Genomic DNA, 14678 nt, shown 5'->3' with positions numbered 1-14678 from the left:
AGTGCAAATAATGCCCTAAACAGTGAACTGTAAAGCATAGTGTGCACAATTTATTATTGTCACAGTCCATGCTGAGAACTCTTTTAAAGTATATTTACAACTTATTGTCCTGTTTTTGTTATTGAACAGTTAACTAGGTTATGTAGCATAGTAAAATATTGCCTCGTGATGACTAAGGAAAGGGGAAAAAAATTATTATATTCAATGACATTTGAGAACAGACACAGGGGTCCATCCAAACAAATTTGTACCCTGAGATACTTGATTTAGTTGTGTGCGGTTGAGATATTTGAAAAGATAAACGGGATAAATTACACAAATCAATTCTGACAGTTTACACTAAAACATGTCTGGCAAGGATAAGTGCTGATATGGTCTAATGAAAGCCTTGGATGTTACAGTAGAGAACTTAAACGGTGAGATTCAGGATATTGAGGAGACGTGCCAAATCCTGATCCCTCCCCAAGAAATGAAATAAATAAATGAATAAAGCATGCTGCTGAGTATTCCACTTCCTTCATGTTCAAAAGTGCCACTTCTTCAGTTATGAAATCTCATGCTTTTGTCCACTCTGGGCTTAAAGAAATTTCCCCAGAGTGTCACAAAGCAATTTCACACAAGTGAGAAAGTCAAGATGCAAGTGCTACCGACAAATCTGCCTCTTCCACCCTCACAGAATTCCATGTTTACCTCTAGCTCTTTGTCCTTCTATTTTATAAACAAATAGATTTATCTTCATTCAAAAGAACTGGGAAATGTAAGATTCTATTATAAAGAAATTGATTCTTTCATCAAGCAAGGCTGCATTACATTGATCAAAAGTGACAGCAAAGCATTTATAATGTTACAAAAGATTTCAAATAAATGCATTTTTTTCATCATCAAAAAATTCTGGAAAAAAAAAAAGACTGTTTCCACAAAAATAAGCAGCATATTAGAACGATTTCTAAAGGATCATTTCACAATATAACTGTTTTTTAAAGCTACACTGTGTAACTTTTTTAGTTTATTCTTAGCTAAAAACACTTAGTTCTTTCAAAAATATATGTGCTCATTAATGTATATTTACTTATTTCAAGTAATAAAGTATTCTCGTGAGTTTAAAATATGCCATTGAAAATACATACGTGAGGGGTTCGAATGCGGGTCGCCATGTTGCCCCTCCATCTTGAAAGTACATTGTAATATTCGTTCGTTTGCACACTGGCTAAACTAGCTTTCATTAAATGATTGACGCTCACACGAGGCATTCAGAACTTTTTGTTTATTTCGCCAACCTAGGTAATCCCAGTCTCGCGAGATCACCGGGATCTTGCCCGAGGGCTACGGTGTCCCTTTGGGGACATACAGTCAGGATGTTACATCTCCCTTCTTAAGAGAAAAATAGCATTAGCTAAACACACATAACATGAATTCAATGAACAGAACACCTATGCTTTATGCACGATAGAGAGTATGAAAAATACATTCTGTGGTCCTTAGTGCCATTGCTGTAATGTAAACAGGTACAGTCATCAGTTAAATGACATGAGCCATGGGTGTAAACAAGTCAATAGTGTTCTCATTATAAAGTAAGGCTTTCCTTTCTTGTAGGCTTTATGTGACTATTAGGTGGACTCTGTTTTCCCTTTTTTTTTTTTTTCAACAGTAAGTACTCAAATACAACAGTTTAACAATTTTTTTTTCTTTTTTTTCAACAGTAAGTACTCAAATACAACAGTTTAACAAATTGTTTTTTTTTTTTTTTTGTGAGGGCAGCGATCCGCCTACACCCTTTACATTATAAGTCGAGGACTTGTCTTGGCCTGGATATACGGCCAGACCTTGTTGTGTAGTTGGCCGGTTGTTGGTTTGTTGGTCGTGGGTGGTCTGCAATTTCAGGATGTGGTGATTGTGTGTTGTCGGTGTGTGTGTGTGTATGTTGTGTGTCTTTGGCGCCTTGGGCGTCTCTGCTTTCGCGGAGGTGCCAGCGGTTACGTCGGAGAGTCTGTCCGTCTCCTGTTTGTATGTGGTAGCTCTTGGGTGTGTGTGCATGTTGTGTTACCGTTGCAGGTCTCCAGGAGCCATCCTCCTGACGGAAACGGATGGGTGTGCCAACAGGTAGGTGGGGCAGTGGCTTGGTGCCTCTATTGAAGTAAACTTGTTGTCGGTGTTGGCATGCTTTTCGCCTGTCGTGAACGGCTTTCTGGGGCACTACCTGTGGTTGCAGATGCCTACTGGTCGCTGGAAGTATGGAGCGTAGTCGTCGGCTCATTAAAAGTTGTGCAGGTGATTGGTGGTTGTCCACTGGAGTGTTCCTGTATTCCAACAAGGCGAGGTAGTGGTCTGTGTTTCCGTCTTTTGCCTTGTCCAGGATGCGCTTCGCTGTCTGGACAGTTTTTTCAGCGAGGCCGTTACTCTGTGGGTAACGCGGACTTGTGGTGGTGTGGGTGAAGTGCCACGTGTTTGCGAAACGGCGGAACTCCTCAGAGCTGTAGCATGGTCCGTTGTCACTGATGACCGTCTCTGCGATGCCGTGACGAGCAAATGCAGACTTGAGTTTGGTGATTACTGCCAGTGAGGTGCAGCTCGTAAGCCGCTCCATTTCAAAGAATCTACTGTAGTAGTCTACAATAACGATGAAGTTTTGGGTGTTCCACGTGAAGAGGTCTGTACCCACGACTTGCCATGGTCTCTCAGGTATGTCGTGTGACCGCAAGGGTTCTTTGGGGTTGGCATCTCGTCGTTCCTGGCATATACTGCACTGCTCTACTGTCGCTTCTATCTGCTTGCCCATCCCGGGCCAGAACAGGAGGTCTCGCGCTCTGTGCTTGCTTTTCTCCACGCCCATGTGCCCTGCGTGTATGCGCTGAATCATGTCTCCTCTAAGGCTCTGTGGGACTATGATTTTCTCACCTTTGAATAGTATTCCTTCCATTTCGGAAATCTCATCTCTGTGATTCCAATATTCTTGGATGCTGGGCGGGCATTTCCTCCTTTCGTCAGGCCATCCGTTTTGTGTCGTTCTTCTGAGTTTGGTGAGCTGTATATCTTGTGCTGTAGCGTCTTTGATCTCCAGTAGTTTGCTGTCGCTTACTGGAACAGTACTTATGAGTGTGTGTACTTGGGCCTCCATGCTCTCCATGAGGCTGCTGTCTTGGTGCTCGATGGACTTCCGGGACAAGGTGTCGGCCACTGGGATGTCCTTTCCGGGGTGGTGGATGATGTGGATGTTGTACTTCTGTAGCTGTAATATCATCCTCTGTAGCCGCGGTGGTGCTGCAGCCAGCGGTTTTCGGAGGATTGCTTCTAGAGGTTTGTGGTCCGATTCTACGATCACTTTTCGGCCGTACATGTACTCGTGGAAGCGCTTACATCCGAATAAAACTGCATACAGCTCCTTTTCTATCTGAGCGTAGTTCACTTCGGTGCTGTTGAGTGACTTGGACGCGTAGGCAATGGGTTTTTCATCCTGGAGCATGACAGCGCCGAGGCCACATTTTGATGCGTCTACTTGGAGTCTCAGTTCTTTCTGGGGGTCAAAGTACGCGAGCACGGGGTTATGTGTTATCAGTTTTTTCGTCTGCGCGAATGCTTCGTCGTGGTTTTTGTCCCATAGGAATTCACTGTCCTGTTTCAGTAGTTGACGTAGTGGTGCATTTATCTCAGAGAGCCGTGGTGCGAATCTGGCCAAATAGTTAATCATCCCGAGGATGGTTTCCAACTCCCCTTTACTTGTGGGTGGCTGCATTTCTTGTATTGCTTTCACCTTCGCCGGGTCCGGCTTGACGCCTTCACTCGAGAGTGTGTGTCCGAAGTAACTGACCTCTGATACACTTATTTGGCATTTGTCGGGATTTAACCTTACCCCTCTTTCTCTTGTGCGTCGCAGCATGGCCCTGAGGTTATTGTCATGTTCAAGCTTTGTTTTGCCGAAGACAAGTATGTCATCGACAATGGCGGCTACCCCTGGGAGGCCTTCGTAAGTCTCGTCAACGCGCCTTTGGAATTCGTCTTGAGCTGAATTGATTCCGAACGGCAGCCTCAACCTGTATCCTGTATCTGCCAAAGGGGGTGTTAAACGTTGTTAGCAGGGATGACTCTGTGCTCAGCTTTATGGCCCAATAGCCTGATCTGGCGTCAAGGACGCTGAAGTACTTTGCTCCAGCGAGCTTTGTGGTGACATCTTCTAAAGTTGGTAAGGGGTAGTGGGGCCTTTGTATTGCCTTATTGAGGTCTCTGGGATCCAGGCAGACTCTCAGCTTGCCAGTCTGGGGTTTTTCTACAACTACGAGGGCATTGACCCATTCTGTGGGCTCTGTCACTTTGCAGATCACGTTGCTCTCTTCCATCTTGTCAAGCTCCTTTTTTAGTCTGTCTCGCAGGGCGATTGGTACTCGTCGTGGGGGGTATACTACCGGTGTGGCGTACGGGTCGACATGGAGGTTGCACTCCCCTGGGAACTCTCCTATGCCCTGGAACACATCTGTGTATTCTCTAAGAAGGCTGTCTGTGTCTGTGCATGGCTTCATTTCATCCTCAGCCACAGCCAGTATCAGCTTAATTAGCTTAAGGTCTAGGCTAGCTCTCATTCCTAGAATGGGCGGTGCTTTAGTGTCTACTATGTAAAATTCCAGCACGATGGAGGTATTTTTGTACTTGCACTTCAGATGACAGGTGCCCTTCACTTTTAGGAACTCACCACCATAGCCGGAGATCTTTTGAGTGGCTTGTTTTATGGCAGTATCTCTAAACAGTCTTTCAAATACGTGTACAGGAATTGCATTGGTCTGTGCACCAGTGTCAATTTTGAATTTAATTTTCTGAGTTCCGATTTCGATATCAGCATAAGCTTGTTCGTTGCATTTTCCTGTATTTTCAGTTGTAAGACCATCAATAAAAAGTTCTACCTGCTCATCTTCGGTGTCTTCATCCACAGCGTGTATCACCTTTCTTGTATGGGTGTTTGTGTGTTGTTTTGATTTGCAGACTTTTGCAAAGTGGTTGAGTTTTCTGCATTTCATGCACTGCTTGCCTTTGGCTGGACAGGCGCCGTCTTTAGTAGTGTGCGGGCCTCCACATCGGTCACAATCTCTGTGTGCAGTGGCGAATTCTCTCGGCCTGGCTTTGTAGCTCGTGTGTGTTCGTCTGTGCTCCGGTTTTCTATTTATGGCGTGTACAGCGTCAGTATTGAGGTCTCTGCCTCCAATCATATCTTTGAGTTGGACTTGTGCTATCTCGTGTGAGCGCGCGATGTCGATGGCTTGATCTAACGTTAGCTCCGCGCCGTGGCTAAGCAACTTCTCCCGCACTCGCGGCGAGTTTGTAGCAAACACAATGCGGTCTCGTACCATCTCGTCGCTGTTGGGGTACCCACAGTCCTTAACTAACAGCTTTAGCTCCGTGACGAAGTGTTCAAAAGTTTCTCCATCTCCTTGCGTTTTCTCATGGAAACGATATCTTGCGTAGATCGGGTTAGACTTTGGTGTGAGATATGCAGTGTACTTATCGTAGTATGTTTTCAGTTTCTTTGCGTCTTCATCTGTTAGTGTCCATGTGTTGAAAACGTCCCGTCCTTTCTCCCCGATCCATAAAAGGAGGTAGCTGCATTTTTCTTGTTCTTGTTTTTCCCGTAAGGGTCCGGAAAATATTAGCTCTGCGTGCTGTTTGAAACGCCGCCATGCTTCCGGTAAATTAGCTGAATCCCAATCCATCTTGGGTGCTGGGACGCCGAAACTATCCATATTTGCGTATTAAATCCTCTACTCTGACACCATGTAATATTCGTTCGTTTGCACACTGGCTAAACTAGCTTTCATTAAATGATTGACGCTCACACGAGGCATTCAGAACTTTTTGTTTATTTCGCCAACCTAGGTAATCCCAGTCTCGCGAGATCACCGGGATCTTGCCCGAGGGCTACGGTGTCCCTTTGGGGACATACAGTCAGGATGTTACATACATAAGCCAAAGAGGGACATACCTTTTCGCGTTTTAACACTCGATGGCACCGTGTCGAATGTGGACGAGGTCGAACTGGAAACCATGTTAATCTTGGACTAAATCGGCCACCGTAGGAGTTAAAACGAAATCGGAATTGAGAAGAACAGAAACTAACCTTCACTGGATGGTCATATACCTTGTCACCGCTAGATGGGGGAAAATATCACACAGAGTAGCTTTAACAGATAACTTCCGAAAAAATTTATAAAATAACTTTTATAATTGTTTGCATGTGTGTGTGTGTGTGTGTGTGTGTGTGTGTGTGTGTGTGTGTGTGTGTGTGAGTGTGTTCAAAATGCCCCCATAAAGATTGCTATATCCGAAAGCCTTGTCCTTGTGGGGTACATTTTTTGGTCCCCATGTGGAACCAGCTTATAAATCATAGTGATGTTTTTTTTTTAAATGTAAAAAGCAGAACATTTTCTATTTAAGTTTAAGTTTAAGTTTAGGGTTAAGGTATAGAATATACAGTTTTTACAGTATAAAAATAATTGTCTATAGAATGTCCCCATAAAACATGAAAACCAAACCTTGGACATCATAAAACGGCAAAAGCATAGCTTACAAATATCGATTAAGTTATGGATAAAGAATTTAACAAGACCTTTTACAGTTTTGATAAAGTAAAGATCCTATGAGTAGCACAGTATATTCAAGACACAAATTAAAACGGTGAACAATATTATAGTTATAAATGAAACAAGATTAAAATTCACGAAACAAAAATGTATAGCCTCCGTATAAGGCCAGTTTCACACTGCACGCGTTAGCAGGGCGTAAGCAGTGCATATTTTTTTCAGCGCCCATGTTAACAGATTAGAGCATTCACACCGCCTGCAGAAGCGGTGCAGTAGAGCGTAGCAGGGGCAGAGCAGAAGCAGCGGTGCCGCGATCGTTTCGGCGCAGAGTCTATTTTTGCCGCGCTGCTCACGCTGAATTAAAGCCACAGTGGATTGTTCTTAATCAAAACTGACCTGATTAACATGAAAAATAACACATTTTAACATAAAATCATGTAGTGAAGTGTGTGTCTGTGTGTTTCACAATCGCCATATGACATCCAGCGCTGTGAAAAAATAAAATAAAATACACGAAAAAACAACACTGCCAGAAGTTTTTGCCCAAACTTCAAAGGCCTGTTTAAACGATTAAAACTAGAAGCATATCTTAACTTTAATGTTACATTTATCATGTGAACTACTTATATACAACATGTTATAGCCTATGCATGTGTGTATGAGACAGAGGGGAACACTGTCGCATTGGCAGCAGATATATGCTGCCCATCATAAATCAAAGCATGAGACAGACAGGGGTCGGAGGAGAATACCAGAAAATGTGACAGAATGGACAATATTCAACTGTATTTGCAATACACAAGCCGCGGTTCAGCTGCGCGAGACAAACGCTGCCAGTGAAAGACTGTGTGTGTGTGTCTTTTCAGTGAAAGAAAACACGAACGAGCAGCGACCTTCAACCGCAGCTCGTTACCGTTCATTGGAGCGAGATTTTAGTGGCCTTACACCAGTGTGAATGCACAATCGGCTCGCGCGGCTCCCGCTCTCTATACGCACTGCTTCTGCCCTGCCAACGCACTGCTTGCGCGTGGGGTGTGAAGCCGGCGTAAGTCCTCATTATACAGTGATTTGAGGGTGCGCTCATTGTCACTGATCAGTTAAAGTTCTTAAATGAACTCTGGAATGGAATTTTATTCCATAACTTCATTCCTACATCTGCCACTGTCAGTATTGGGATTTTATAGCTCAGTGGATATGCATGGATCAACAGCTTAATCTTAAAGATGAATCACTGGTATAGAGATAACATTTTTGCCTTGAGTATGAGGGATTCTGGGTTCTAATCCACTAACATATTTCCATATATTTACCTCTTCAGCTCTGGTGTATATTTAGATTTTAAAACAGCATATTACCCACATACATTGGAGAAAATGGTCAAAAATTTGTAAATTTTTTTAGAAAAATAAGGGGAATAAATCATAATTTTAATGTATGTGTTCATAACTTTACTTCTTCACAGAAAAAAAACACTTTTTAATGAAATGTTCTATGTATTTATTTCTTTGTTTTATGAAGCTTGCGTTTGAGTCTTATGTAGGATCTATACGTTTATACGTTGATTCCCAGCATATAGGGGGAAACTAATTGGGGAAAATAATCTTTCTATCACCTTCAAAACAAAAGTTATTGAGCTTTTGCTGAAGGGAGGCAATGATGTCTCCAAGTGTTCTTTTAGGGTCTCTATTTTTTATTTCTACAAGAATTACTGGCGGAAAACATGAATTTAAAAGAGCCCCTTACCCGTCTCATTTTGCACAAAACTTCTTAAATTTAAATGCAGAATAATTAATAATTATTGCATTTGTTCACAAAAACAACATTGGCACAAAGTGGCGAAGACATCCCCATTGCACCCATTGTAAATGATGCTAGAGCTTGCATTTTATTCACCACCACAGCACCGGAAGGCTTGAAGACAGCTGTTATGCTGAGGTATAAATGACAGGAAAGGACAGAATAAGAATGACAGTGAGGAAAAAGCGTGTTAACGAGAGGCAGATAAACAGACACGCTATATGTCGCCTCTGATTTAAGTGACGAGAGATCAAGAGAGGTCATGTGGCGGCTACCACAGCATATGGCCTTAAGCCAATCTGATATTTCTAACACACCTCTCTGTGTTCTAACCCAGCAGCTCCAGAGCACCAAAATCTCCATCCCAAGTGGCATCATTAAAGACAGACAAACTCCCTGAATGCTTTTCCCCCTTTTTATACTTTCTCCTCCTTGTCTTTCTCTCTCTCACTCCACCTCTAATCCTCACTCTTTACCTACGAGCAACCACCAGTGCACAAACGGTGGTTAACTTGTTACGCTCGCAAGTCTGCAGTCCGACTCTCCATATTATTTCTTTCTTCAGCCGAATTTCATCTCAGCTCCTCACAGAGGTCAGAGTTTTACACTTTGCTGCTGCACAGACAACCTGCTGAATATCAATTCAATGTAGGAATTCAGTCTCTCTGTCTTTTACAAGCAGGCATTTAAAGAATAAATCTGAGGTTGACATGAGGCTACTCATCGTAAAACTAGAGGTAAATGGACTGAGACTTCCATCCAGTGTGATTGTCTGCATTATCAATCAAATGTTCTCTGCTGAAGAAACTGCATATGAATACTAAACCATCTACCAAAGAAACTCAAATAAATGGATTGATACACAAAGATGTAAGTTTGCCATCACCATCAATCAACAGTAATGGACTAACATGAAGCAGTTCTGCGAAAGGAAAATGCTTTTGAAACATTTCTGACAGAGTTGCAGCCAAGGTGGGAATTTGAGTGGATAACATAGTGAATAACAGAGTGATCCCACAAAATGTACAGCTTCCCTGCTGAAGAAAACAAAACAAAACAAAAAAACTTCCAAACTTTTGAATCTTGGTTAAAAAGCACAACTGTTTTCAACAAATGATTATAATCTAATAATTCTTGGGCACCAAATCAGCATATTTAAATAGTTTGTGAAGGATCATGTGACGCTGAAGACTGGGGTACAACAAATTTTTTTTTTATTATTTAACCAATTTAATTAATAGTAAAATTCCATCAGATTGAATTGAATAATCATTGAGTAATTTAATTCAATATCTGAACAATCCTTAATCAATTATTAAATTCAATTAAATTAAAGATTATTCAATTCAATTTGATGGAATTTACTATTAATTAAATTGTGCAAATTTTAGTGTAATGGCTGCTGAAAATGTATCTTTGCCATTACAGGAGTAAAAATATATTATAAAAAATATATATTATAAAATATATTATATAACATTGATATATTTATTATTATTAATAATATATATATATATATTTTTATTGCTTTACATATGCCTTTATGCAGTGCTTTGGCAATATGTACTAAAGTATGCCATGTCAATGAAGCAGAATATAATTTGATGCAAAATAAAGCTTTAAACCTAAAAAAGTTGGCTTGTCTATGAAACAAAATATCAAAGCAAACATACAACAACAAAAAAAAACAGTCTAACACGCCGTCAGGAAGAAAATATTACTGCCAACTACAGGTTCATTCACTGTTGATGGATCTTCATCCAGACTTAATCTGCCCGTGTCAATCTGTTACCTGAATCCAGGGCCATCTGTCATTCTCGGCTGCAGTCCAGGCGTTCACAAGACCCTTCTTATTCAGCCGGGCAAAGTAGGGATACCATTTCTGCAGGCCGAAGAGAGCTCGGTGAGTGGAGGAGGCTGTTATCTGCTGGTTGGAGATGATTCCACCCTCCATGCCCAGTGGACCGGAACATTCTGCTCAATACACACAAATGACACATAAATGGTGAGGTTAGACTTACAGTGTACAGACAGCGCATCATGCAGCATGGCTCAACTTTACATAAAACAAGGTTTTGACAAATAACAACAGCTCATAGTACAAACTTGTTATTTGCACATCATGATTTTTATGTTTATGTGAAGATGCTGGATCCTTATAGACACATCCACAACATGTGTAATAATGTCACTTTATTTATTTAAGGATGCTAGATTTATTTATTGAGTCTATTATCCATAGACCTAAAAAAATAGGCTTTCAATAAAACTTGCCTGTCCAAGCAAAATTGTTTATATATTATTTATAAATACATATATTTAAATTGGTGCTACGTGACTAGAGAAAACTGAGAAAAGGGCTGTTGTCTTGCCAAATATGTAGGAAAACTTTAACACCCATAATGCACTGGGATGTTGGCTTCCAAGACAACTCCCTATTGACTCCTATTGGGTAGACTTGACCAGAGTCAAATCGCACCTTTTTGCTTGAGTAGGATATAATTATTAGCAAACTTTTAGTCGTCTTGTTCCTGGGTGCAATAATTCAGAGTAAACGTTTAGCGGGATTTATTTTCGGTTAGCAGTGAAGGATCCACAGCAGCATTGTAGACACTGGCTAAAGGCTGCAATGAATCATAAATATGGAGAGAACACTGCAACAGAAAATCTGAAAAACCTGGATGGATGACAACGAACAGTGTTTGAGCCCAAAAGGAGGCAAAAAAACAAAGAAAACTGTTATTATCACTTAAAAAAACCAAAATACATGGACCTTGCTTATCAAGCATACTCTTCTACTGCCTCCTTGCTGTCTGTGACGCTTCTTTTGACCATTCCAGAGTCAGCCGCCTTGGTATCGCCCTGGGAATCACTATCCTTGCTTGTATCCTCCCCTGAGATCTCTCCAATGGACACCCTCTCTTCTTCCTCTTCCGTTACAAAAATGATTTCCTTTCATTCAGCCTATGAGCTGATTTCCACTGTCCCACCAGGGGACATGATTTCACCCGCAGGAATCACATTTTGCATGTTGTTTTCATAAAAGGATAATATCGGCCTTGGTGTTCTCATTTTCAAAATAGTGAAGTTCATACTTCAAAAAAAGTCTGTAAAAATAAGGCACAATGAAGGAATTGTTTGACCTGTATTTTGAATTACACATTGCATTGTTGTCAGGATCCTGCCCTGACAGTCTTGTCTGTTTTGTCCTTGTTTAATGTTTCTTTGTTTGTCTTGTGCCTGAGCACAAGGCTGTGTCTGTTTGTGTGTACCATGTCCTCCGCTTGCTCCTTCCTATTTGCTGTTACCACGCCCCCTTGTTTAGACCGGTCTAGTCCTCATTTCACAATAGTGCTCAACTGATCCTCATGTGCTCTGGTCCCTTGATATTGTGCTCCTTTCCCTCATGTCTTTGCTGGTTCTTTGTGTTCATCGTGTGTGTGCGCCAGAGATGTAAACTCGAGTCTGCGACTTGGACTCGAGTCGCACTTAAGTCGCAAAAAAAATGACTTGCAACTTGACTTGGACTCGTGAACAATTGACCTGAGACTTGACTCGAGACTTGACATGGACTTGAGGACTGAGACTTGTGGAAAAAATGTAAGTCTTTTGTCATGGCATTCCCGATTACGTTCTCTATTTACTACCCCCACATGATAGCACGAAACGCCACCTTTTATGATTCATTCATTCACAAATATGTGCTGCAGCAGCAAATATCACAAAACATTTCTAAACACACCAAGCCAGCGAGCACGTGACACATCTGAAGCCACGCAAATTCATCACCCATTAGAAAACTGCTGTTAAATAAATTAGCAAGAAATAGTAACAATATGGTCAAGCCTTACCTTACAAAAAATTAAATTTGAAAAGCAATCAATGAATCCGAAGGGAAGCTGCAGGGTGTTGCACAGCAGCAGAGGCTTGCTTGCGGTCCATTTTCAAATAGTACACATTTCCATGTCCTTTTCATTTTTTTCCCCAAAGTAGGCTATTTGCTAACATATGCATATAATACAGATTTACCAAGTTAATTTGCATCTGGATTGCACAAACACTTTCATACGCAATTTATGACCCCGTCTGACTCATTTCCACAAACGAGACATGCAGATGGAAATGTTGCTCTTTGTGTCGTTTACTGTAACGCTTGTCTATACACAGGTTTTGTTACCGCCGGCGCTCACTGGAAGACTATTATCCAGCATTGCTTGAGATCTACAGCAAACTACCGCAACTCAAATAGCTCAAAATACACAGCACCCCCCCCCCCCCATATCTGGTTTTAAATGGTATAATTTTGTACAACGCTGGAAAGTAATAGTCATAATTTAAATAGTATTTTGTGTGCTTTATTGTGCAATTTTAAAAGTAATCAGTTTTGATAGTTCAATACACTGTTAATTATAACAGTTATTAAAAAAATGCTAAAAATAGAACAAAGACTTGACTTGAGACTTGAATTGGACCCTAAATACTTGAGACTTGACTTGGACCTCAGAGACTTGAAACTTAACTTGGACTTGGACCTCAAAGACTTGAGACTTGACTTGACTTGGACCGCAGGGACATGTGAACATATCTGGTGTGCGCGCGTGCAGTGCTCTTCATCTTGTCAGTCAGTGCTAGAGTTAGTTTTCCTTGTCTGATTTTTTTAAAATCCTTTTTGATAAATTCTAGTTTTTCTTTGTTCCTGCATTTTTAGTCTAGTTCTTGTCTTTGTTTTTGATCTAGTCTCCCAAGCCTTATTTTTTAGATTGTCTTGTTTTTGCTAACATTTTTACTTCTTTTATCTCTTGTTCCCTGTAAGATTGCAGTCTTGTTTGAGTTCCAGTCATTTTTAGAATTTGCTATTTATGTAATTTTTCTCTTTGCTAGCTCCAGTTATTTAGGTTTTGTTTTCTTTAGTCATGGGTGTTAGTTTTGTCTGTTATCTTGTTGTTTTTGTCTCTTGGGTCTCTCTGTGTGTGTCTTGTGTTTATTCCTGCCCTGTGCCCTGAGTTTTCCCCCGGCCAGTGTTTCTAACTGCCTGGCAGCCAAGACTGGAGCTACTTCTGAGACATAAAGCATCAAGCCTGGGGTTCCTTGTGTTCCTGCCTGGTTTTTCCCACCATCATCCTGCCTGGTGTTTCCTCCCAAGCTGTACTCAAGTCTGTGGTCTCCTTAGACTGATTTTAGTAGTCCTCCTCTCTGCCTGTCGTGTTGTCTGTCCCCTGCTGTTTGAACTTTCACATATCTACCTGTCGTGCCCTGTCTATAGTCTTGTTAATAAATCTCATCATTGTTCATTCTACGCCTGGGTCCTCCCTCATTCAGAAACCCTGACAGTTGTTTTGGGGTCCATAAAATTACAACATCCTGACAGAAAATTACCAGTAAATTTTTCCTATTTAATTTTGGTTCAGCGCATAAGTCATAAGTGAACATGTTTTCATGCTCCTGTAAACTTCAACTTTGGAAGGTGTGATTAGTTTATTTTTAAGGCTCTCTTCCAAAAAGAGGCTTTCAGGTGCATGTCTCTATACTTTCAAAGTCAGCATGGTGTTTTCACAGGCTATATGTCTGCTTGTGCTTAAATACCTCAGCCGTGTGAACATTTCATTGGAAAGGTAATGCAATTAGATATTCTACAAGTGTCTGAAATAACTTTCAGTAGTTTCAATAGTTTTTATTTTGGTTCAAAACTTCACTCTTAGCTTCCCCCCCCCCCCTCTCTCTCTCTCTGTCTGTCTGTGCAAACATGTTCAAATCTCTTAAAGTTGAAGCATTGCCAATGACCTCAACAACAAAAGAGCATTAACTAGAGCTTGTGTTTTTAATCATCTGAAATTAAATGTGCACACGTTCAATGGTAAAATTTAATCAGTCATGTTTTACAACTGGGTTCCACCTAAATCGTCTTAAAAAGACTATTAAGGAAAAGAAGATAAAGTGTAAAACACATGGATCTTAAAACATGCATGTTTGTATACAGTATCACATTATGGTGCATAATTATTTTTAAAACCAGTCAAATCAGTTTAAAAGGTCAAATTCCAAAGTTAGCCAAAACAATGGTTTATTTTAGTTTTTACTGTTTCATTTAGCAGAAATAGGCTGTTTTTTCTTGTCTGTAAATATACTGTACTACCACTCCAAAGATTGGGGTCTGTAAAATGTTTTTAAAAAAGTCTCTTATTCTCACCATGGCTATATTTATATGATCAAAATACAGTAAAAACAGCAATATTATCGCAATTTAGTTTTAGTTTTTACTTGGAAAGGGACCATGTACAATATGCTAAACAAATCCATTTAATGCATTATACCAGATTTAGC

At 40.8% G+C, this 14678-nt stretch overlaps 1 protein-coding gene across 2 annotated transcripts in view; it reads right to left on the bottom strand.

Moving 5' to 3' along the window:
- The window catches only part of edil3a (EGF-like repeats and discoidin I-like domains 3a), a 295097-nt gene that overhangs the window by 89587 nt on the left and 190832 nt on the right, over positions 1 to 14678 (bottom strand). For both annotated transcript variants that reach the window (XM_079815049.1, XM_079815050.1), the window contains one exon: positions 10150 to 10331. In XM_079815049.1, coding sequence (XP_079671175.1) covers positions 10150 to 10331 — 182 coding nt within the window. The remainder of the gene's footprint in view (positions 1 to 10149; positions 10332 to 14678) is intronic.

This window comes from Gobio gobio (assembly GCF_949357685.1).
Source record: "Gobio gobio genome assembly, chromosome: 4".
Lineage (NCBI taxonomy): Eukaryota > Metazoa > Chordata > Actinopteri > Cypriniformes > Gobionidae > Gobio > Gobio gobio.
The sequence above is the reverse complement of the archived record's forward strand: the minus strand, read 5'-3'. Positions and strand labels throughout refer to the sequence as shown.